At 42.3% G+C, this 24219-nt stretch overlaps 1 protein-coding gene across 4 annotated transcripts; it reads right to left on the reverse strand.

Moving 5' to 3' along the window:
• Positions 1-54: 54 nt before the first annotated feature.
• On the reverse strand, positions 55-24147 carry uggt2 (UDP-glucose glycoprotein glucosyltransferase 2). 4 transcript variants are annotated; one of them, XM_011609271.2, is made up of 40 exons: positions 24052-24147; positions 23488-23644; positions 22847-22929; positions 22627-22757; positions 21268-21380; positions 20943-21120; positions 20292-20388; positions 20140-20212; positions 19651-19751; positions 19390-19489; positions 18995-19055; positions 18631-18722; positions 18334-18484; positions 17706-17825; positions 17454-17539; positions 17214-17349; positions 17006-17137; positions 16769-16933; positions 16544-16667; positions 16356-16454; positions 15347-15441; positions 14843-15049; positions 12763-12894; positions 11841-11971; positions 11537-11632; positions 11080-11182; positions 10384-10463; positions 8952-9141; positions 8716-8874; positions 8417-8502; positions 6001-6085; positions 5808-5890; positions 3603-3704; positions 3416-3500; positions 3099-3281; positions 2553-2713; positions 1971-2085; positions 1782-1898; positions 1123-1288; positions 55-1024 (listed from the first exon to the last, which is right to left on the reverse strand). In XM_011609271.2, exons 2-40 carry the CDS (start codon positions 23622-23624, stop codon positions 1002-1004), a joined length of 4578 nt encoding a protein of 1525 aa, XP_011607573.2. In that variant the 5' UTR covers positions 23625-23644; positions 24052-24147; the 3' UTR covers positions 55-1001. The 4 variants fall into 4 exon arrangements, 3 of the variants coding, with proteins under 3 accessions (XP_011607573.2, XP_011607567.2, XP_029694996.1); XM_011609265.2 differs by having other exon boundaries at positions 55-1027; XR_003889032.1 differs by lacking the exons at positions 55-1024; positions 1123-1288; positions 1782-1898; positions 1971-2085; positions 2553-2713 and adding an exon at positions 5617-5659 and having other exon boundaries at positions 3225-3281.
• Between the last annotated feature and the right edge of the window lie 72 nt (positions 24148-24219).

A 24219-nucleotide genomic window follows, 5' to 3' on the forward strand; every position in this document is an offset into this window, starting at 1 on the left:
GCGCAGACCTTTGATGACTCGACCCGCAGAACATTCAGACTCCTCAAATGACACTTTTGTAATAAAGTAAATTTATTTAACTCCAGCAGACAGTAAGATAAACATGTCTGAGGCAGCAGAGTGGAAGGCAGCTTCCCCCTGAGAGCTTTTTTTTATCGAACCAAAAAATAACTTTTAGCAGCAACACCCGTCGAACTCCTGAGAAACACTCCTGCTGCGCTGGAAACAATAAAGGCAAAATCAACCAAAAATCCTGAATGCAGACGCCTGAACTGGACTCCTTTGTAGCCTTGGCATGTGGACCCAAATGGACAAAACTAGGACAAGAAAATGTGGCGGGTGGCTGCTTTTAACAAAATGATTCATACGCAAGTGTGAAACCAAGAAAATGAAATCTTATAAAATGCGATTTTTTTTAAAAAAGAAAGACGTTAAGACCGTCAGGCACAAACTGGAACATTTCACTTCCTCTGCCTCTGTTAACGTCTGGTCGGGTTCTCGCTACCAAACAGTCGTAATCCTGAAAATGAAGTAAAACAACAGTAGAAAAGGATGTGCGGTGCTAAAGTCTTAGAAACTCATCACAAACAGACATTAAAACATTTTTAATAAATACATTTTGAGATCACGTCCCCGGAGCCGTCGGTTCTCCTTCTGACCCTTTGCTCAGTGCAACATATGCCGACTGTTGTTCAGCTCTTTAACTCCTCGCATTTACCCAATAATGCGGAAACCACACACTCGTTAAGACTGTTGACTGCGACTGTAGTGCACAACGCACCATCACAGCTGGAGTTTAGTGCACGTGAAACCAGAAAATACTTCCTTCTCTGTCTGGAGATGGCAATGCTCCACAGACAGGTGTAGATGGACGTGTGTCGTTGAGCTTGGCAGGTGGTCTCCTCCTCCTCCTCCTCCTCCTCCTCCTCCTCATCATCCTCCCTCCTCCTCTTCCTCCCTCTTCCTCTTCCTCCTCAGCAGCAGCATGGTTCTGGCAGACGCTAAAGTTCATCACGCTGCTTCTCTACTGGGTGGGTGACAGAAATTTCCATGACACAATTGTCAGAGAGCAGCTCAGCTGCCACAGTTTGGAACTCGTGCAGCGGATGTGTTGCTCTTCACCTTTTTTCTGTTGTGAAGTGGAGGGTCTTTGTGTGGCTGCGTTGTCCTGCCCCTGCCCCTGCGCCTGCCTCAGCAGCTGCTTGATTTCATTGTCGTACTCGACCCACTCAGGAACAATCCTCGCCGCGGCCGTTAGCTTTGGCTCCTTTGTCTTTGGGTTATTACACTGCAGCAGAAAAAATGCAGACACATCACACGCGCGCGCTGCCAGTGCCACTTCCTCCCAACAAATCACGCTGCCATTCCCAGCACAGTCTGTGGCGGCCATTTAAACCTAATTAAATTTCCAATTCGGTTAAAAGGATGTTAGGAAATGTCTTGGTGGTGTCTTATAGCAGGACGAGACGATGCGTATTACTGCAGCCTGTGCTGGAGCCCATCTACTGATGTTCTAAATCAGTTTAGGAAACTGCAGGGCCGCTCCTGGGCTGTCTGACAGTGGTGTGCTTCTCCTCTCTGTTAGCTGCTACAACTACAAACTAACCTGTTTAAAATGTGCTGCATTAAATCTCCTCAGAGCCATTTTAGAAATTTACAGTTTATGCAACAACTGTGAGGATCTGAGCCACAACAACAAACCCAGACCCGTCTGTGATAACGACAGCGCCGCTGTGCTGCCCTGGTAACAAATGAGAGAGAGCAGGATGGTGGTGACTCACCAGGTCTATGGTTTTGGCTCTGGCTTTAGAGGCGTCGTCACACCAGGTCTCACACCACAGCCACTCCTGAGGAAGAGACTTGATGGCCACCTGGTGGATCATGTTGTTCGGAAGATCCTAAAAAAAGGAAAAAACTGAGAAAATCTTTGGCTTCATCTACTAAAAGGATGTTTTTCCTGTGCTGTGTACCTGGTCCAGGTTGGAGAGGCTGTTGGGGTCCTGGCTCAGAGCCTGATACTGGCCCCGCAATCTGTCCCCGGCCGCAATCTTCCGAAACTTCTTCAAGTCGACCACGTAGAGAGCGCTGACAGGAGGGGAGAGCAGGACAGATAGACAGAGGGACAGTAACCAGAGAGGAAGCCTCACATTAGACAGAAACTGATGACCCACATGGTTTTTGTCCAGCAGAGCGAGCTCACTTTAACTGTTCTGGTCTCTGAACTCGAGCTCCTCGTTAGCAGTGACAGCGAGAGCACCGGGAGCCACGAGCCCAGCTGAGCATTCCCCCTCCATCCCATATTCACTGTGGCCGTATGCAAAAATCACTAAGGAAATGAGCAGCGCGAGGACGACGTCTGCTGGGCTCCGGTCACTATGGAAACCGGGAACTTAAGATTGCAAAGGAGCCAGCCAAGTACATTTATCCTTTTAATATGATGTGAGCACTGGCCGGCACTGTTTTGACAAATCTTAAGTTGCAGCATCACAATGTTCTCGGTGAACCAAAGATGTTAATTACAGAACGTGCTCAACATCCAGGTGCTGCAGTACCTGATGTGGTATTTCCTGTGCCCTAGATGCGAGGCCCAATAGCCAGCTTTCCAGAAGCGATAGCCTTCCATCTCTCCGCGGCTATCGCAAAACGGTGTGTAGCCGTAAGGAGCCCCCTGCAGGTTTAAATCCCTCAGTTCCTTCAGATCAGCTCGAACAATCTGAAAGAGAAACATCTGTGAAGTACTGAGAAGGTGCTCAAGTGGTGATAAAGATCACCTCACACTTCACACAGTGCATCATTGATATAAAAAGATCTCTGAATGCCACATTTGAACCCATAACCTTCAAACATAAACAGCACAGAACATTCTTGCATGTACACTAGCAGCGTCACTTAGCACCCAGCTAAGGTATGGTGCGGACCTCAGCACCAGGTGTTGTTGCCTAGGCAACTTCATTATAAAGACTCTGTAGGGTACAAATCTGGTTTGATCATCAGTAATTAATATCAGAGATAGTCTGAAGCGATGTGACGGGAGCGCGCTTCTCCTTACACACACACACACGTCTGCTCAAATCCTGGAGTTCTGGTTTTAAACTCACTTGGTCTGCATCCACAAAGATGATCTTATCCACAGCCAGAGGGAACAGAACATCCAGGAAGAGGATTTTGTATCCCCAGATGATGCGCTGCTTCTCTGTCTGCTGGTGGAGCCAGCGGGGCCACTTGTACTGCACCAACTCGTACTGGAAGTCATACGCCTGGGCCATGTGAGAGATGGTGTCCTAGACACACCCAAAATAACCACAGGTGAAAACATCTCCTGGAGGGTGGTGTAAACAGATACTGGTCATGGATTAACTCCTGGGAGCAGCTTAGTCTGGGCAAACACCAAGTCAGAGGATGGGATGCGAGATACCTTGAAAGAGGGGGAGAGGTAGTTTTTCAGGAACCAGAACTTGACGGGGGTTTTGGTGTGGCGAAGAACAGACAGCATCATTATTCTGAGGGAAACAGTTCAGCTTTTAGGAAACATAACATGGAGGAAGAACAGGTCAAAAAAGGACACTATGTAAACCAAATAAGCTATTAGTTAAAACACAGACCTCAAAAATCGCTCATACAGATGACCTGATGCCACGGAGAAGATGTTCAGCACATCCTCTTTCTCCTCCGCATCGTCCTTCTGGGAAGCACCACCTGTGATGCTGTAAAAACCATCACGCAGATGTGATTTGATTGAAGGACATTAAATAAGCAAATGAGAACCTCAGCCATGCGTTGGTGCAGTCAGGATTCATTCCAGTTCTATAGACAGCATCCTGTAAACAGCCATGCACTGTTTTAGACCAGAAAAGCTGAGCTTTAGCGGGAGGTTAAACAGGAGAGTGGAGTCCTGGGTGTGTCTGTTCCACACAGAGATGGAGCTCAGAGCACCAGCACACACCGACTGCTACTTTTGTGGGTGCTTGTATTGAAAGAATTGCAAGAAATTAAAATGAAATCGTAATCTGGGATTATCTGACGGGTTGAATCAGAGGTTGAAGTCAACTGTTCCTGTGGGCGACACAAAGACAGTAAAAGCTCCGTTGGCCGTCCTGCAGCTATCAAGCACATTAAGAGTGTCTGATTTTTGTCTAAAATAGTTTCCTCCCACTTTACACTTCTGATTACAGACACGTGTCAAGGCTAATGACGCGAGGCTCAGAGAGCAGGGGCACGTCTAACGTACACAAGTCAGGACTCTTGCTCTTGGGTCTGTGTGTCAGCACTCAAACTGTGCGTCCTTGTCAGCTCAGGTCTCCTGATGAGTGAAGGAATGTCTGTGGACCTCAATCACAGACGCGGCCCCGAGGCTCTGTGAAAGCACCAGTGAGTGAGAGGGATGTGCGGGGACAAAGGTGACATCTTGTCTGTCTCTACATGTCCTCTACAGGCGAGCGAACAAAACTGGAAATCGTTTCACACCCAAACGCAAAGTTAGATCTTGGATCTAGCTCTCTAGGAAGTTATGCATTTTGTTTCCCATTTTCTTTTACCAATGTCCCCTGCGCCCTGGCTGAGCAGCTGGTTTATGGGAGAGTCACCGGCCCCACGCTGACATAGTGCGGGGGTGCCACCTGTCTGCCATCACTAAGCCAACCATTATGAACGGCCTCCAGCAGTACACTGGGCCCCCCACCACCAGATAAGCAGCTTCAGAGGGTCGGGTGAGAGCTGCTCACTCACAATAATATGGAATTACAAACAAAACCCTGGGCAAGTCTTGAGCAGTGGAGAACTCCCTGCAGGAAAATCCACTTCTGTTTTTTTCCCAATTTCAAAACAACAGTTCCCAAAAAACTGATCTGGGAGGCAGAACATTACTATCTGTATAGCACCATTTACTATATTTAAAACACCACAAATTCAAGACTAAAATGACTTGTATGCGGGTGTCCAGGAGCAGTCTGGGAAACTCTATAATATAACCATCAAAACAATGTCAAACAGATAAAACCCTTTTCTACTGTGGAGAACAGAGATGCAGCCCTGACCACAGCTGGACTGAGAAGCTTATATAGGAAACCGCCGGCACAGACAAATATTCCTCAAGACATCTGTAAACACAATCACAGACCTTTAGGCCTCTAAATGGCAAATAATCCACCTGAGCAAACTCCCGGAGTCCGTCCGATATTAGTGGAGGACAGCGGCGCTTCCGCTCCCACAGCATCAACTAGATCAACAGTTGGACAGCACACGGCTTACGTTGGAATTCCTTCAGTCCACACAAGCAAACAGGAAGCTGCACTGTGATCATTGTGTGATCATTAGTACGTGCTTGCTGTGTCCACCAGCACATGTCACTATTGTATGGATTACATGTTAAATGCATGATGCACCATTTGCAACCAACAAATAAACACTATAAGCTGATGAGGATGAGAGAGAATCTCCCGCTCTCAGTGGGTTCGCAGCAATACTGCCTACCTTGTCTTAAAAGTGCTCCAAACACTTCACACAGCAAGCAGAAAGAGAAAGGACAGGATCACACAGAGGGGTAAAGAAAAACCACACCAGAAAACACGCGCACACATACCTACAAAAGCACATATTTTTTGCAAGACTAGATCTTACAGCATAGTATTGAAGCCTGGGACGAGGGGAGGAAAGGGATCTCCTGAAGCACATGGTTTAAAGACAGAAGGCACATCAGGAAATTTACCGATCAATGAGTTCACTGATGTGTCACTCAGTGGGACAAGCAGATTAAGCTGGATAAAACAAAAACACTTTACTGTAGCTGTAAAACCAAATACATCACACACCTTGCTATGGAGTCCCAGATGCCTTTGCTTTCACTATTTTCACTTAGTAGATCTTCATTGATCTTATCAGTCTTCTTTTGCACCTAAAATAACAAAAACAAAAGAATAAAGCTGCTTCACGGGTTGCCAGGAGCAGTAAAATCTTTGCACATCCTCTACTAAATGACAATCAACACATTAAAATCACACTCACTCTGACTTTGATGATTTTGCTGTGAAAACTGTTGAGGACGACTACCACATCACCAGCATCAGCAGGAGAATCAGTTCCATCGTGCCTGCAAAAATCAGAAGCTGCACTCTGACTGAAACTTGTTAGAAACGCTGCATAATTTAACACACCAAAATTACACAATCCGGAGATGTAAATTTATGAGCGTTTTTTGTTTCTTTAAATTTTATATCCACTTCTCTTTTTGTCCTGATTTGAATTACTTGCTTTCATTTTTTTTTCCTAATGATGATACGGACCATAATTCATAGTCAGAAAAATAAATGAGAACCCCCCCCCGCTCGGCAATAAACCCAGCACTGATTCAGATAGCTGCATTTTGTACATTAATGATCGTGGTGAAGGCTACGTCTCCCACGCAGACTCTAAATACAGGCTCTTTGTCCTGTGAAACATCTCCAGAACTACTCAAGTCAGACAAATTGACAGTGCAGGCTCGTCTGATTGAGGAGAAAACAGCAGCTAATGGACAGACAGTAAGAGCGTGCTTTAACAGCAGATACTGGGACGGCAGCCAAGGTCTCACTCTGACCAAATTCATTACCCTCCATCATCATTACCAATCACCTTACCACGTTTCTATCCATCACTGCTTCCCAGCCATTCTGTTTACAGTGGCAGATTTAATGACAGGGTCCACATAGCATTGGCTACGTAATGCTGACCTTTCCGTGTAACTGCCCAAGACATGATCTGCTCAGAGGGGAAGTGCTTCTGACAGGCAGGATGTGCAGAATCCGACAGTGGCAGACCAACGAGTATACTTCAGCCAGAGATAAAGCCCGCCACAGCAAGTCATTATGATCCAGTTATATGCTAAAGGGAAGAACTATCCTCACCTCTGTGATAAATGCCCGGTCTTCATCGGGCCTAAAGGCCCACCTTAAAGTGTCTTGCAGGTAGTTTGTGCCCTTGTTTAGGACTTGTGTCAGCTGATCACCCTGCAAGCTTGCTCCCATCAGAAAAGAGGCAGCCATCTCGTTTATTATTGTCAGGGTGAGGCAGAGTGGCAGCAAAAGAGAGGGAAAAGGCACAGACACTCCCCACAGAACCTTGATCGGCCAACTAACCACAGCAGAGAGCCACTAACCACAAGAATAATGACAGTGCCAAGGTGAAAAATGACATCACCTCTTTGCTTCACCAAGAGGATTGGGGAATAAATCTTGGTTGTCTGATATGATTCCTGAGGACCGAGGGCTGTAGGTGTCCTAAATCTTATGTGAGGAAAGGACAGTATCTGTGACTGCAGAGACAATGCCTAACACATGCAGGGCAAGTTGCTTTATGCAAACTCACATCAACTAGGACTTTAAGGATTATTTAAAACTGGAGAGTAACGGGTGACCTTAAAAAACATCTTACAATGTAGTCGATTAATCAACAATGAGACAATTCAACCATTGACAAAAAGCAACGCTTCAGTCATCTTAACTAAAACACATTCGGCTGCAAATATTTTAGTGGAAAATGAGGCAGCGACTAGCTGCATCAGTTTTCCACTCTGTCATTCCTTTAATAGTGCTGCTCTCCTCTCGCTTGTATCTCGCTGGTGTGATGAAAAGAATTCACCACATTCATCAAAACCATTGGTGCAATAGAGTCAGCAGATCTTTGTGTTACCATAGTGATGGTTCTCACAACTACCGGTACCACGATGAGAGATAGTTACAGACAACCTTTGTGAAAATCTGTACACATTTTGTACCACATCCCAATGAGTGTGTGAGGGCCTGCACAATGCTGCTTGCAGCTTTAATTATTATTGAACCAATGGTATCAAAACGTACCATTTTTAACACAAAACAAATGAGCAGTAAATAGCCAGATAAATGACCGTGAAAAATGCATCTTTTCTGAAACAAACCAGAATATGTCTATATACCAGACAGAACTACGGTACTTCTGTTAGCTCAGTCATTGCCTGAGTTGCAGCAGTCTATATAGAGAATTGTGCTGGATGCTTGTTTCTCAGGTGGTGGGTTGTGTTGAAGGTGCATTTTTCCTTCCCACCTCACAGAATCCCATCTTGCAGACAGTGCATGTTGCTCTAGCACTGTCTCCGTGCACAACATTAAAATATTTCCAAACTGCAAATATTTGATTTGCTCTTCCAATCCTGCAGGTTGTCAAATATGCTTTCCTAGCCTATCAGTGCCTAATATTCAGGGTTAGGCATGATGACATGACTACCACTAGTCAACTTTATATTTTTATTCACTAACTGTCTGCTTTCAGCAATTGTGTAGTGTTTACAACATAGAAGTATTTTGATACATCAGTGATCCAGATTTTTTTTCACCCTATTCTGATCCTTTACAACTTACGTGATCATTTTCTAGCCATTATTTAGCAGCAACTGTGCATTAAAACTCACGTGAGGATCTGGTAGATATCTTCTGATCTTCCTTTACGTAATCTTAGGATCCAGGCCCCAGGATTGGCTTTCAACTGGAAATAACCCTGTTGTTGGCAAAGAAAAACAATAAAAAAATAAATAAATCAGCTTTATATTTTAGAACTACACATGTTCAGACAGAAACGTTGACCAAGATACTTCTGGATCTGGAGTCAGATTTAACTGCAGGAGCCACATTTAGACTATGGTAATTACGTGTGGTTTCTTTTTACAATTCACCACTGACATTTATGTGTTAATTAAAAGATGCTGCTGACCAGGTTAGCCATGACAATGGTGTCATAGGTAAGTGGGTCTTGACTCATGCCCAGGGTAAATTGCAGTCCACGGGGAGGTTGCCCAGTTGACAGGTCGAAGCAGTGCCCCTCCAATAAGAGGTGCTCCAGCTCGTACTCTGCTGTTACAACCCCGCTCACCTGGCATAAAGGCACAAAGCACCACCTCAGCAATAGTTAAGGGAATGAATGAGGAGAATGCTTAAAGGCTGAGATACCTCCTGCAGGTGGATGTTGTCCAGGTCATGAGGGCTGCGGACAGCCTGAACCATCCAGCTCTCTGGAGTAATCATATTAAGGGTGAGAAGGGGAGACTCTGGGATTTCCATGAAGCGGGCAAAGGGACCCGATGACACTGTGTCATTGGCCAGGAATGACACATCAGACTCCAAGACAAAGCGGTAAAAGCTGTAAAGAATAGAGGTGGTCATATTTTAGGAGCTTGGCTCAACAACACAAATGACTAAGGAATAGAAAGCCTACAAATGCTTAAAGTCCTGTTGACTTTTTTTTTGCTTTAAGTCCAAGTCAACAATTTCAACCAGCAAACATATTGGCTTTTTCAGAAAGCACCAACATGATGACACTGTTTGCAACAGTTCACTTTCTAGTACAGGAAAGATGTGACAGCAGGATGCATTCAATCTCTTTACAGTGAGAAAACCAATACATTCAAGCATCCGAGTCTTCCAGTCCAACAACAGAAAATACCTGCAGTATTCCATGTATCAAGAAAATTCTTTTTCGTATACTACCCTACATCACTGCAGATGTTGGGCTTAATGCTAATCTTGATGCTAATTGCCTTTTTCTCAGTCTGCCCTCTGACATCGATGAGCCATAATGAATACAGATAGCATGTGACATGCTGAACAATACCAATTTAACTGGTTTATTTAGAATGCTTTCCTATCATCAAAGACATGCAGTCAGAGAGACTGCTAACTCTGGGGTGAGACGGTGGATAGATACCACCACTGCACATTTTAGAGCAACTGTAAATAAGGAGCTGAAAAACAACTGTGTTCATTCGCACGCTCTCTCTCTCTCTCTCTCTGGATATGAAATCCCCTGGGGGAAAAAAAAATTACACACCTGATAAATATCTATCAATACAAAATAGTCATTAGCCTTGCTACACACACAGTATCATTGCAGCGCATGTCTCCAAAGAGTGAATCTCAAATCAAATAAATATGGATGTTGTAGTGATATACTAAAATGAGTCTCCACTCTTAACAAATGAAGCAGCACAAAACACAATCAACTTATTTTATCAGCTCCAAATTCAATTAATTTAAAATGTATTCTAGATATGACTCAATCCAAAAAAATAAGCAAAGATTATAGAAAATCAAAATGCCTAAATGAAACAACAGCACACAATCACTCAGTGCCGTAAACATTGCTTCTTATTTTGCTGTTTTTACTACAATACTCAAACCGCAACGGTACAAGCTGTAAGCAATTTACCCAGAGATGCAACGGGAGGCCCAAAGCAATAAGGTGGTGTTATTAAGCAGATTGCATCTGTGCACGATAATCTTACAAAAGGGAAAGTGTGTGGCTGAGGTGCCAAGTCTGTAGCAGCTGAGGACACACAAACAAGGCAAACAGGAAAATTTAATTACTGCTGGAGCTGGTACTTACCTCTTGAGGGGCAACTCAGACAACTTGGCTCTGCAATTCATGAATAGCTGCAGTCTCATATTGACCACTTGACCTAGCACCTGCAGGAAACATGGAAGAAGCACGTGGTTAGCGTTTATGAACCTTAACCCTGAGTGCTGCTACAAAGATGGCCACAAGCTTCTTATTTTACTGCCATGATATCCTAAATATTACTTCTAAATATTTTTTAATCCATAAAAAATAGAGTTCCCATATTTCTAGAAGCGACAAAAATAGTGCTGTTATTGTGTTCTGCTGATACTGGCAGCCCTTCCACTGCACGGCCCAGTACATACAAGAAAACACCTACTGAAAATGATGTCTGACTGGCTGACTGTAACTTCTCAGTAACTCCTATTTTTCTATACACCTAAACAGGCCTGTGGCAGGTGCTGCACGCAACGTGAGCAAACTAATGAAAAACAGTGCTCCACTTCTAAACAACCTTTCCAATGCAAATAATAAAAGTTCTTTTTTTGCATTTTGTGACTCACAAGCATCGGACAACTAAAAAAACTCTACAGATCGTTTCCAGGACACGAAGAGTTATGTTCATCTGATGCTAAACTCCTGACACCACAACGGACATAAACAGGGAAGTTCATGTCTTATACACTTTCCTTTGTACCCTCGGTTTTTCACAGAATGAAAAAGAGACACAGGAACATAGCTTACAATCAGCAGAGTGGACATCTTCTGTGCCGCCCTGGTGAGGGGGTCAACAATGGCCACAACATCATAGAACAACTCGTTTTCACGTGGGGAGAGCTGGAGCACACTGGAAAGAACAGACAGCAGGAGCTCATTCACAAGAGAAGGGCGACACAGACCGTATTCTGCAGTGCACACCAGCTCTTGCTGGTTGTGTGCAATCAAATACATGGACGGGGACACAACTCAGAGTGGAAAATTAGGCTAAACACTAGGTTTTGATGATACCATTTGTAGCACACTCTATTTTTTAAGTCATTTATACATGGAACCAAATGTTTTGTGGACTAAGACTGCCGCTCCTGTGATTCAGTGGTAAGTAGAGAATGAGTGTATTCCCATTTGGGGTACACTTTTAATAAGAATAAGGTAATAAGCACTTCCTTCCTCCTGTCAACAATGGGGAAAAATAGATGCCCACCTGTGGCTGTCTCTGATGAAGTGGACCTCCTTCCTGACTTCTCCTTTGGGTGCTGCAGATAGGAGAGCATCAACTTTCATAACTAAGTCACTGGCCCTAAGGGGGGGAAAACATCAGTAAAATATGAGTCAGACAGTCAAATATAGATACAATTTACAATTTTAACATTCCACATTATGATAAAATGGCACAAGATGAAATATGCATGTTCAAGATAGGTGTCATTAGATGGAGAAAATAAGACATTTTTAACTCTCAAAGAAGAAATATATTTGTTCTCGTATTACAACACAGGCAAACATACTGCTTTTGTTTCAGCCCCATCTGTCTAACTTTGGTTTTGACTTTTTCTGCACAACCACCCAGTGTCATCTTCTCCAGCAGACGGAAATCCTCCGCAGTGAACTCTTCTTGCTCTTCAAATGGGCCAAGTATCTACCAGGAGGACAGCAAAGCATTCAAGAGAAATCTTCCATTATCAGCATATGATATCTTTGTTTGCTGATGTAAGTAGATTGTATTATGGTTCCATGTCCATGATTTTGGATTATATTTATTCTGAATTGATGTTCATCTGATTAAAAACTCACTTTCCAATTGAAATGAATGCACATACTATGAACTGCCGCGATAGAGTGAGGATTAGTAGAGGCACAGCATGGTTGGATCTTCAACAATTTGCTGCTTGGAGATAATGATACTCACTGAATACCTTGAATAATCCCTGTGTTTACCTCCTTTCTATTGAGCAAAGTCTGGCTACTGCAGTAGACAAATGCAGAATGATAAAAATTTCTATAAGAGGCTGCCCTCTGCATTTTTCTCTGTCAGCACCACTGCAACTCGAGCATCAGTCATCAGCCCTGTCCACACGTAGACGGTCAGCAAATTCAGACAGTCACATAACACACAGACCGTGTGTGTGTGTGTGTGTGTGTGTATGTGTGTGTGTGTGTGTGTGTGTGTGTGTGTGCGTGCGTGTGTGTGTGTGTGTGTGTGACCTCTGACAGACAGTCATGCTGATCTGACAACAAATATCATAAAAGCTCTCTCAAACACGAAACCAGCCAAGGTGCAACAGTTTACAGGACGTTTCACTATAAGATTTAAATAAATGTGTAAAAATAAAAGAGGGATTTAGAGAAATTAACTTTTATTGCAACAGATTCCATTCAATCACGGAAACAGAAATGTATGGCTTATTGAGGAATCAAAGTCGCACTCACCCTGCCATTGCTGATTACTGCCTGTTGTCCAGGACTGAGTTTGAGCACTTTCTGACAAAACATTTGCTGACTCCGTATAAAATCCACTTCCAGCGTGTTGAACTTTTTCTCAAAGGCATCTTCATCCATGCCCTGCGGGAGAATAACAAATCTTTGGTTAGGTCATTGATTGGATTGTAAATTCCTATCGTTCTAAAGAATGTGTAATGACAGATGAGCTAAAGAATCTCTCTGCCTCTACAGCATGATCAAAATAAAACATGAGCAATGCCTCAGCATATGAAATGATGTATGTAGAGCAAAAGCATTATTGACAATCACTGATGAATGGCATCAACAAAACAACTTCAGCTTTCAAGCATCAGCCACAAGCGCGAGATGTAAGAAATGAACATGGGTGCAAATTAGATTAATCAATTTGTAATTATTATCAGAAACTCTATAATTAAGTCTTGACCATGTTTTGTCCACAACAAATTAGTTGTAGAACTGTGGTGGGTTTGTGTCAGGTTATTAGTTTCTCCTCCTCTCCTCAAGAGAACGGGCGAAATACCAATAATGTCAGCACAATCCAGTCAGCAAGTCTGTCTAGCAGCCAATAATAAACTCATATCCCTCGACTCTGAGCTTCAACTCACACAAACACCTCCTACCCATCATTCTGTTGCTATTTCCAGGCTATGCTTTTCCCAGTTTTTAGAGGGGAGTTTGTTGTACACACTATCAAATGCAGATTAAGTGTGACAAAGTGTGGTAGATGATAGTTTTGATTACAGGCTGCATGTGTCATGTTTTTTCAATGGTGTGCACGTGTACACTGCACACCCTGCAGGATGAAAAGCTGTAGTCTACTTACTGCCAGAAAGCGATGGTCAAGCTCGACTTAGCACAAGGCTCAAACCACCATAAAGAGCGAGCAGGAGTTAAGATATTCAGCTCTGAGACAGCAGGTCTGGCATTTTTTTACTTAAAGATTCAGCATGTGGAGCCCATCTTGCACTGCTCCTGTGATGGATCAAGTGGAACTGACAGTGAGTAGGCTGCTTGGCTTGGCATTCACAGACTGTGGAGCATCAACGCGTGCTCAAAAGGCATAGTGCTGGCTGATGTTCAGGAGGGGAGTGACGAGACAGGCTCATCAATCACCATTTCCCCCAACTGTGGACTTACAGCAGGGAAACAGCAGCACACAAGTGGTTACATCTAGCTCCCATTAGCTCTGTTTCTATATCAGCTTCAGGAATTCTGTTTAAACTAGTCTACTTAAATTAATGGTATCTAATATTGCTTCCATTTTGCAGAGTAACTATCCATAATAAAAGGACCAGTAACCACTTCTGAATTTGCATGGGTTTCTACTGTATTGTATAGTTTTTATATTGTATTGTTGAAATCATTTACACATAATGAGGGGACATTGGGCCCCCATCCACCCTGTGGGGTCTGTTTTGACAGGTTTGGCAGAAACATACATACAAGAGGCCTGCTGGAGGTCATTCTTGCAGGGCTTTGGCGGTGTTCCTTTTTTGCCTCTTTGCACAAAGGAGCAGACAGCAGTACTGCTGGTGAATTTCTGCCCCCCTACAGTGCACACAACCTCTACTGGTAACACTGGTCTGTCTCCTGGCATTTCCTGCACACTCTTGACTCTGTGCTGGGAGACAAAGCAAACCTTCTGGCAACAACACATATGAATGTGCCACCTTGGAGGAGCTGCACAACCTGAGCAGCTCATGTGGGCTGCTGACAATGCTTTGTGCTACCACTGATGGTGACGGCTCTGGAAAAATGCAAAACTTGCCAAGAACCAGTCAGAAAGGATGCAAAGAGGAATGGTTTGTGGTCATCACCTCCAAGACCAGTCTCTAATATGATCTGCTAACTGCCTCTCCTTTCTGCCCCAAATGATCACAATGATTATTTCCTCCTCACTGACTGACTGAGGAGCAGTGTGATGATCAAATGGTACGCAATATTTTATGACTTGATCAAAGCCAACCAGACTGTGTGATGACACAATTGCAAAGTAAAATGCATCTTTCATGAATAAAAAAATATATATTTTTAAACCTTCCTTCACCTGAATGAGTAGTTCCTTAATCTTGGTCCTCCGCTGGAGGATCCAGCTGCTCTCCTCTTTCAGCAGTTTTTGCACAAACTCAGCTGCAGCTTTATTCTTCTGGGTGATGAGAGCGGCCCAGATAGCCCTGTACAGCAACGTATTATCTTCACTGGGCTTTCCTGAGGGGTTATTTATCACCCCCACACGTACTCCACGGCCAGCCTTCTACTCACGCACAAAAACAGAGTAATAATAGAATTTAAACAAATACCACAGACTGGGAGTCACACTGAGGGTGTTAATTACTTTAATGTTTCAGGTAAAAGCTTTCTTTTGTTCTGCTTGTTCTCCAGTGAAGAATCCTTTTAAATTATTAATAAAAAAAATAAATGCCAGCTATACTACATCACACTCCATTTATCTGTCATGTATCGAGAGTGTATATTTCATTTTAGAGGCATCTGAATACGTCAAGGGAAGCACCGCAGTACAAAGGATGAACAAAAGAGCGATGTTACTCACCATATGTCTGACAGCACTAAGCAAAAGTTTTCTTCCAGACTCCTTCTCAAAATCACCAACAATCCACATGGACACAGCACTCATCCCATCCTCATCTATGAAACAGTTTTCAATTCAAACTGCAGCACTCATATATCTATATTTATTTTATTTATTTATCTTTTTACAGATGGCACTATTATAATTGTAATCATAAACAGATCAGTTGTAGTAGATGTTATTCATCACAGCATAGTGGCCAGTAAAAATAAAAATGCATTAGGCAAATATTGGCAGCACAATAAACAGGGATGCTTATGCTTGCTTATACTCCTACACTACCCTCTCCAGATGATTGTACATGATCTGTGGGGAAGCTTACAGATGTGCATAAATATGTTTTTAATGGTTTACTATCTCACAGGCAACCATCATCCTTCTGTGGTATTTGACCAAAGCAACTAATCCCTAAAAAGTCTACTCTTATCCTTATGTACTGGTAAGCTGGAGTGAGCAGGAAAATGAGATTCTAATGGCGTTCTTGAGCGACTGAGACATCTGCTGAAGAGTTGGGTAAAAAATAATGCTAAATAATTATCATCATTAATTGTAATTAAATTCCCCCACAGTCAGAAAAACAGGCAATCAGCCGGTCAACTAGCCCACAGAGACAAGGTGGAAATTAGCCTCACTGAGACATCTGCACTCCAGGCATGAGTAGTGAAATGTAACTGTGGCAGCCATTAGGACTGCTGGCCCAAAGCCAGACAGCAGACCCAGCAATTATCTCACAGGAGATGCAGCACATCTACTTTAACAAAGGTCAATTTCACACTTTCTTTCATCAGTATAGCAGAGCAATTTCTTTATTTGTTTAAAAAGAAAAACACTCATAGGTAGGTTTTCAACATGTAAATGCAAACTGTGTGGCCTTAGTCCAAACACGGAGGCAATCGAGTGACTTAGACTGATAACTATTGTTCCACTTATAAGCAAAAAACAAACAAACTAAAATGTCAGGTTTGCTTACCGTTATTTGTAAAGTACTTCATTCTTCTTGTCAACACAGCTGTTTTGTCTCTCATGTCTAAGTATGAAAACATTGTGGCATCCTCCCATTCATCCACAACTGCAGATATTAATACAAAAAAGTGAAATCTAAAATAGACTGTAGCACAATGATAGGAAAATAGAATTTAAATTGGCATGACATATCACCTGGATTGGCAGTGAAGTCAAGGTAGTGACGTTCGGTGCTTAGAATGCGAGGGTTGAGCCGAGGAACCACATTTGGCTGCTCCATTAGATAGTCCACCACATCTACACCTTCAGTCAACTGACCCTGCAGTCCATATAACACCAGAGCGTGGGATCAATAAAATTACTCTGAGTCTCTGAACAGTTCACATACTGAAAAGTGACTTTCTGCATAGATAAGAGTACCATAAAGACGGCCCTCTGGAAGGTGGTGGTGGTGTCCATTATGCGCTGCAGGATGATGGCTTCTAGCTCATCTGGGTCCATCTCATCTGAGCTTAGCGCAACCCCATTAAATAATGCTAGCGGCAGAGCGCCCAGCCCACTTTTACTGTAGAAGAGGGCACCATCCTTGACCAAATAAAACATGGAGGTCAGCTTGCAGAATGTATTCATATTATATCTGCTTTACATTGACTTTACCTGACGTTGGTCATCATATTCAGATTCTAATCCGAGAATCCGTTTAGCATTGGCTTTGGGAAATTTTCTCTTCATGTATTCAGTGATTGCCTCCACAGACAGAGTCTCCCCCACATGTACAGTGTTGTACAACTGCATGAGAGTCGCAACTCTAATTAGAACTGGCTATCATCGTTTAAACATTGAGATTATACCAGGGACAACTTACTGACAACATGGACATTAGAGCCTGAGATAAATCATACTCGTCTGTAATGTAATTCAGCAGCCTGTAAAACCCAACCCCTGCATCTGAAAAGCCATCAATCTCATCTTTGGTGTTGACAACAAACACAAATCCAATTCTGGAAAGAGAGAAAATGTTAGAACTCTTTTTGCAGGTAGTATGAGGCATATTACGAGGTAGCTAGCACAAATAGTAGATGACCAAAAAAGCAGTGGCACCAACCTCAAAGGGATTTTGTGTTTGTAGAAGAGTTCTGCTAGTTTTATCAACTCAACACTTTCTTCTTTCACAGGATCAAGGAACAGCACCTAACAACAGAGGTGGCACAATAATATAAGATACACGATAACATAAGAAAAAAGAGTCAGGACCACCAGAGATTAAGTGTAAAGGGCAAACACACCTGCACAATTACCACTCTAAACCCCGTCACTACACTCACTATATGATTCTAGCTTAATCTGGAGAACTCACCAGGTTAAAGAAATTGCGCCGGATTTGTCGAATGACTCCAGGAAAAGTAGCTCTGAGGAGTTCTTGTACCCCTGATGGCCAGCTGCGGTATGCAGGGTCATTCTCTATGTCATTCATCCACTAAAAATTGCATGAAAAAGTGAGAGGGCATGATTGAAAATCTCATTTTAAAATGCCAGCAGTACAGAGGCGGCCCAGGGTAGAGGGCTCACTTCAAGATAGAGAGGGACTTTCTGAAACATTTCTAAGTGCATTCAGTGGTTATAAAATGTTACAAACTAGAATTGCAGCAGTAAGAGGTAGGAATATAACGGTTTTGCCGTTCACCATCAGTTTGACCTACAGAAATGGAACAAGTTAAACATTCATGTGGGTCAATGGCTCCCTTAAACCCCTTTTCCAATCCTCAATCAGTATGCCTCCGACACAAATCAGCTTCCACAACAGACCTTGTAGCTGGATAAGCCTAATAATATAATTTAAACAGCACATTTTTTAGAACATTAGAAAAGAGAGCCGATGGGATAGCAGATACATTTAGTTCCACTGTTGTGCGAGTACACAAACAACAAACAATATTTACAGAACAGCTCTATTATATACAATAAAGATATTTGACCGGACTCACCATTATAGCAGGATGTCGAATATCCAGGGCATAGCTGTCATCTATGGTGTTCACTGGTAATTTTAACAGATCGGCCTGATGTTCTCCTTTTATTCCCAGACTATAAAGCCCCTCTAAAATCCTAGCTTCTCTTCTCAGAATGTCCAAGATGCTGCAGAAACACAGCAACAGAGGTTTCTTTTCAATATAAAGTCAATGTGGCAATACTTCAGGCTAAGTTCTTATTGGGTAACTGAGAGAATGCATTGATTTGAGCTTTCCTGGGGAGAGCCTTGTGCCCCCCTGCTGGAATCCCACCTGAAAGGGTTGTGAATGTCCAAATCAATGTGCAATCCATTGATGAAGAGCTCTCCGTCACCCGGGTGAGCACCAATGGTCTCACTGAGATGCTGAAAGAACATGTTTAAACCGACAAAATGAATGTAGAATCCACACAGTTGTTGTTCCTTTTCTAAATTAAAATGTTGAAGAACATTACAACAAAAAAGGAGCAAGGCTTTGGGGTGAGGTTCTGGGAAAAAAGATAAAGTGCCTCATTTTGATGTTGTTACTGATGGGATTTATGTCAGAAAATAAAAATAATCCTGCTGGCAATTTCTGAGGATTTATTACAGAAAATATCCTGTGGTGTTGTGTTACAATTCTGCCTTTAATGACATACCTTTTGGTTTTCCTCTATTTCTTTTCTCATTTCCTGCTTTACAGCCACTCTTGTCAGTGATCTGTGGGAACAGTTAAATGTGTACAGCCACCATCAGCTTTTACAAATCCTCAGCAAACATAACAAAACTTTTTCGGCTTTCTAAATTTCTGGGCCCTTGAGATTTGTAGATTTTCACCGAATTCCTTATAAACTCCAACTTTTAAATGTTCTTACAAGTTGAACAGGAAAGAACATTTCTTTTTATTAGGTTTTAGAGAAGATAAAATTGTTTTACAGAACATAATGCTGATACATCATCACAAATAAGGGGAGGCTGCAAAAATGAATTTTGTAATTGACCAAAAAATTTGAGCCAGCCAAGCAGAAAGAGAAAATAAGATGGATCGGTTTACCTGGCCTTGCTCGGAAAGTTCTGACTGAGTTCTCGCATAAGCTTCAAAGAGTCAAACTTTGGAACAGACATGATTCTAGCGCCTGCCTGGAAACTAAGATCTGTGAAACCCAAAGAACAAACGTGCTACAGTAACACTGCTCTGCTAATAAGCATATGGAAATGGTGTTAATTCTTCCCATTTAAAAGAATAGAATCCCACAGAGAAAATGAAAGTTGATACTTGTTTTTAATTGGGCAACAACTGAAAATTAACACTCACCTTGCATTTCCCACACTTTCAGAGGAGCCATGTCATTGCTGCTCTCCAAGAGATGTCTGCGAAGTTCACCTAGTTGTTCTGTCAAATCAGGATGAGATTTCCTTGTAAAAAGAAAATAAATAAGTAAACAGTTATTGATGAACAAACTGGTCCTATAAGGCGGGTCAACTGCTTCACAGACCACATGAGAAAAAGATGAATATGCAACACAAATTAGCTTATTAACAAATTAGCAAATTGTGGGCGGTGGTGGCTCAGTCTGTTGGAAGGTGTTCTGGTATTCGGTGAAGGGATCAGAACACCTTTAGAGCACTGCTGAGGTACCCTTGAGCAAGGTACGGAACCCACAATTGCTATAGAGCCCGCGCGATGAACTGGCGACTAATCCAGGGGTAGAACCTGCCTTCGCCCACTGTTTACCCCCCTCCCAAGACCCTGAAAGGGATAAGGAGTTAAGAAGACAAGACGAGAGACAAATTAGCTACTTACCTCAAAGTTTTAAACAAAAATCCATGTACATCATCAGTATCCTCATCTTCGGCATTTAGAACCGTCTTTGTGTCTGTAAAGCCAAAGATTAGTTTTACTGACTCGTTGACAGAAAAATCCAGCTGTGAGTGGGTGATTAGTCTCCAACTGACCATTTACTTTGGTGTCATCCACGGCTTTGTATTCTGTGCTTTTGATAGCCAGCTCAACACCATAGCCAGACAGGAGCATTTTCTGCAGCTTTGGATGCTTCGCAGAAGAATAAGCACAGCCGTTACTTGGATGCAACAATCGTAACTCTGCTTACCACATGGACGACTTCTTGAAAAGGTGTGGGATGATGACACGTATGAAAAACTACAGATCGATATATGAGCCATACCTACATTATGCGGAGAATCGCTCTTACATGAGGTGTTGAGCATTTTTTTGGATGAAGCACGCAGACAGGCCTAAACTATGAGCAGGTTTCCCAGCGGGAAGACAAATTGTGAAAGATTTACTGCCTCAGCTTTTCAAACATGTTTTATTCTATGTGTGTTTGCTCTCGGGTAGATTTGAAGGACTCGGTTTACTCTCCTCTTGAACAATGATAATATTGCATCCTAACTGCTTCACCATTGGGTTTTTCCTATTTTTTGAAAGGAAATTTAATGGTATTGATGCTGCAAACTTAAAATGTAAGAGTGCAGGTTAGAGAAGCCTGTGGTATGTAGTGTTTCCTATAGAACAGACTTTGCATGTGAACAGCTGAAGCTCTAAGTTAACGTGAAACTACTTGAATTTCAAGTACTCCTACTCACCACTACAAAGTGTCGCAGGACATACATTAAGGTACCCTCTTCAGCCTTCTTGGACAGTGCGTTATGAAAACTGGTGAACCTCTTGGTTCCAATCTCAGCATATAGAATCACGACTGGGACATCTGTTTTATTGGCCCCCGGATATATGTGGTCATTCTTGAACAAATATGGTTTGGGCCTGCAAACATTTCAAAATGGTATTAAAAACATTTGGGAATATCAATGTAATATCTTCAATCTCCACTCCACTGTCTCTTTCCTCTTATGTCTGCATGTTGAGCATCATGATGAGCAGAAAAGGTAGATTAGCACCATTATGTGTTACCTGCCTGCAGCCCCTTTCAAGAGCTTCTTGACTTCCTTGGTACTGCAACTATGTTGGCCATGAATGGAGACAAAGGCAGGACAAGACTCAGGCGGCGGCTCATCATCAGCTATCTGACAGAGGCAGACGAGAGAAAATGCACTCAGTGGTTTACGCATAATAGGCCAAAGTTAATCAGAGATAACTCAGCTGCACGACTGATTTATTCTCTATATTCCCCAGTAGTCACCGAAGCGATTTACGCTGTGTGGCACAACACTTCATTCCACCAGAAAACGCCCATTACTCACAGCAAAATTTAGCACATTCTAAAACTAAAGAAATTCATCAAGCATTGCATCACTGTCGCCAAATGAAATATTCTGCTCATCATTACAGAAACCACGACATTTAAAAAGCCGGAGCAACTGTGTACATGGAGTGGACCGAAAATGAGAGTCAGTCAGTATTTCAAATGTAATCGACTGAGCCAGCCAACTGAGCAGCATCCTTTTAAATGTAATTCTCTATGGACGCCAGTTTCATTAAAAACTTTCTCAGGTCTGTCAGCACAATCCTTTTATGTATTCTCCTACTTACAGGACACGGTCAACAGAAGCACCAGGCTGTTACTGAATATAAGGAAAATGCCTGGTACAGCTGACAACACCAAGCTTAAAGCCAGTGGTTTCTTACTTTCTTTATATTTACAGCAATGGCGACAGCTGTACACAACACAAATAAAATTAATGTTAATACTTTTATTACTGTGCATGTTTTGCTGATGAAAACCTGGACATATTAAAATCTGCAGGAATAACCAACACTGAAGGCTGGGATGAGCAATGGGAAACTCAAACACAAAGGCTTTGAATGTGTATTTAAAATTAAATTACCTCTAAACCCTAAAACGTCTAAAGTTATGTTTACATGATTTCAATATTGAATACAGATTAAAAATGTGCTGTGAGATATTGCTGTGCTTTTATTCTGTTCAGAACAGTGGCACTCTCCAAGGTGCTGATTCCACTTCTACCTCAACAATATAACAGTGACACAAATAACCAGGATTCTGAAGGTCACACAAATAGCTTTTAAGGAACCAAACTTAATACAAAACAAAAGCCCAATCCTTTCAAATACTGGTGGTATTACACATTTTAATTCAACAGAAACCACCGAGATATGAAAACACAATCATCTGTTATTAATACCTGTTGTGATATTGCCCAGAATAGATTATCTCAAAGCAATTAAGAAAAACAGCACTTAAGGATGGCAGCTGATCCGGGCCAATTATTGGGTCTAACGATAATACAACTGTTTATGGCTGTCTTGTTCCGTAACAGTACATTTCTTGCCATTTTAATTGCAACATACCTGCTGGGACGCGTGTATGGCTGGTGAGTACGATCGAAGTGACAGCGCAAATTTGAGAAGACTGACTTGAAGACCTGTCAGAAACTGTCCGGCTTTCTTAAGGATCAAGTTGTAGTAAGAGCGCACAGATTCTGTGAGAAACATCAGCATTAATAATGTTACATTTGACCAAAAAAAGAGGCCAAACTTTAAGGTTCAGCATTCTGAATTATGAACATACCTCCCTGCTTATATACGGTGAGTTCTTTCACAGTATCAACAAACTCCCAGAATTTCTCATTTCCACCTTCTGCAATAAACTCACTGAAGAAAAGAAATGAAAGGGTCATTAGCATAAGCAAAGACTGAATTATATGTATATGACTTTAACTACGCTTAATTTGTCCCAACAAACCCTGTTTTTCTCTGTAGGTTGGTCATTCTGCACATTAGTGCAACTCTGAAATAAATGCTAACTTAATTCCATTTATCATTTTTGGCATGTTTATGAGTAGCCTATCTACAAATCTTCATAAAACACCAACTGCTACATTCCAAAAATGTATTGAATAAACTCAAGTGGTAGACTTACTGCAACTTTCACAGCATGGGTGGAAAAGTCATGGGAACATTAGATACAACAATGTTTATCTTCTATGGAAGGAAAACACTTAAATGTGTTTTTCTTTAGTGCAGAATGAAATTGGCGGAATCAAAGCTAGATCCAGGGAGGAAATCATTTCGATCATACTGTCTTCAGGACTGTTTATTATTTTCAGAGGTCTTCGGGGCATGTTGATTTTAGGATTGGATGCATGCTATGTGTAGCACACTAAGCTCCGGGCTGTGCGTGTGGTGCAGCATGCGTCTGCAGAAGAATACCTTGTCTCCAGCAGGAAAGGAGTCATGTTCCACGTTGCTTTTAGACTAGCAGTGACACCTTTGGGCGCCGACGCGACGCGATAAATGCTTAACAGCAGCAGTGGCAAAACAATAAAGCTCCTCATGATTGCCGACATAGAGAACACACAGCATGAACCTAGAGGCAGAGCAAACACGGTCAGCACAGCTGTGCCACGTAGCGAAGTTTCTCTAACTTATTGTCTAAACCACAACATTGACGTGGTAGGTTAAAAAAAATAAATTAAATTAAATCCCAGCACGGCATTTTGGAAAATGCTAATGACCTGATAGCACCACGGCTGCCTTTTAGCTAATACAGAAGAATAGATCAATTTATGATTTTTGAAAATGCTCTATTTTTTTTTTTTTTTTTAAAAGACCACACTAAAGTTACGGTTAGCTGTAGCACAAACTATAGCGCTCGGAAACATTCTTTAATGATGAGCGGGATGGTTTTATACAAACAAACACATATTAAGACTGGCGTGTAAAAATACACATCCAGTAGTTAAAACCAAGACTGTCCAATAATCTTCCGCTCACCCCGCTAGTGATGCTAAACGCTTCCATACAGGTCGGTGGGATTCAACTAGCTGCCGTAGTTAGCGAGTTTCCACTGGGATGTGGTGCTTGGTGCTGCCCGTTATTTCAGTCCGAAGAACGGGGAAAGTAACTTATTTAGAATCGGGTTTGTTACATTTGTAACCTCTT

The sequence above is a fragment of the Takifugu rubripes genome, chromosome 1 (genome assembly GCF_901000725.2).
Source record: "Takifugu rubripes chromosome 1, fTakRub1.2, whole genome shotgun sequence".
Lineage (NCBI taxonomy): Eukaryota > Metazoa > Chordata > Actinopteri > Tetraodontiformes > Tetraodontidae > Takifugu > Takifugu rubripes.

Bases quoted from the DNA above. Each gene is read 5' to 3' on its own strand.
- uggt2 (XM_011609265.2), bottom strand. From the start codon at position 23,624: ATGTCGGCAATCATGAGGAGCTTTATTGTTTTGCCACTGCTGCTGTTA. The intron at 3,705-5,807 runs GTGTGTGATGTA...TGGTTTTTACAG, and splicing joins ATCTGGGACTCCATAGCAAG to CATCACAGGTGGTGCTTCCC. The intron at 1,289-1,781 runs GTGAGTCACCAC...TTTCTGCTGCAG, and splicing joins GAGCCAAAACCATAGACCTG to TGTAATAACCCAAAGACAAA.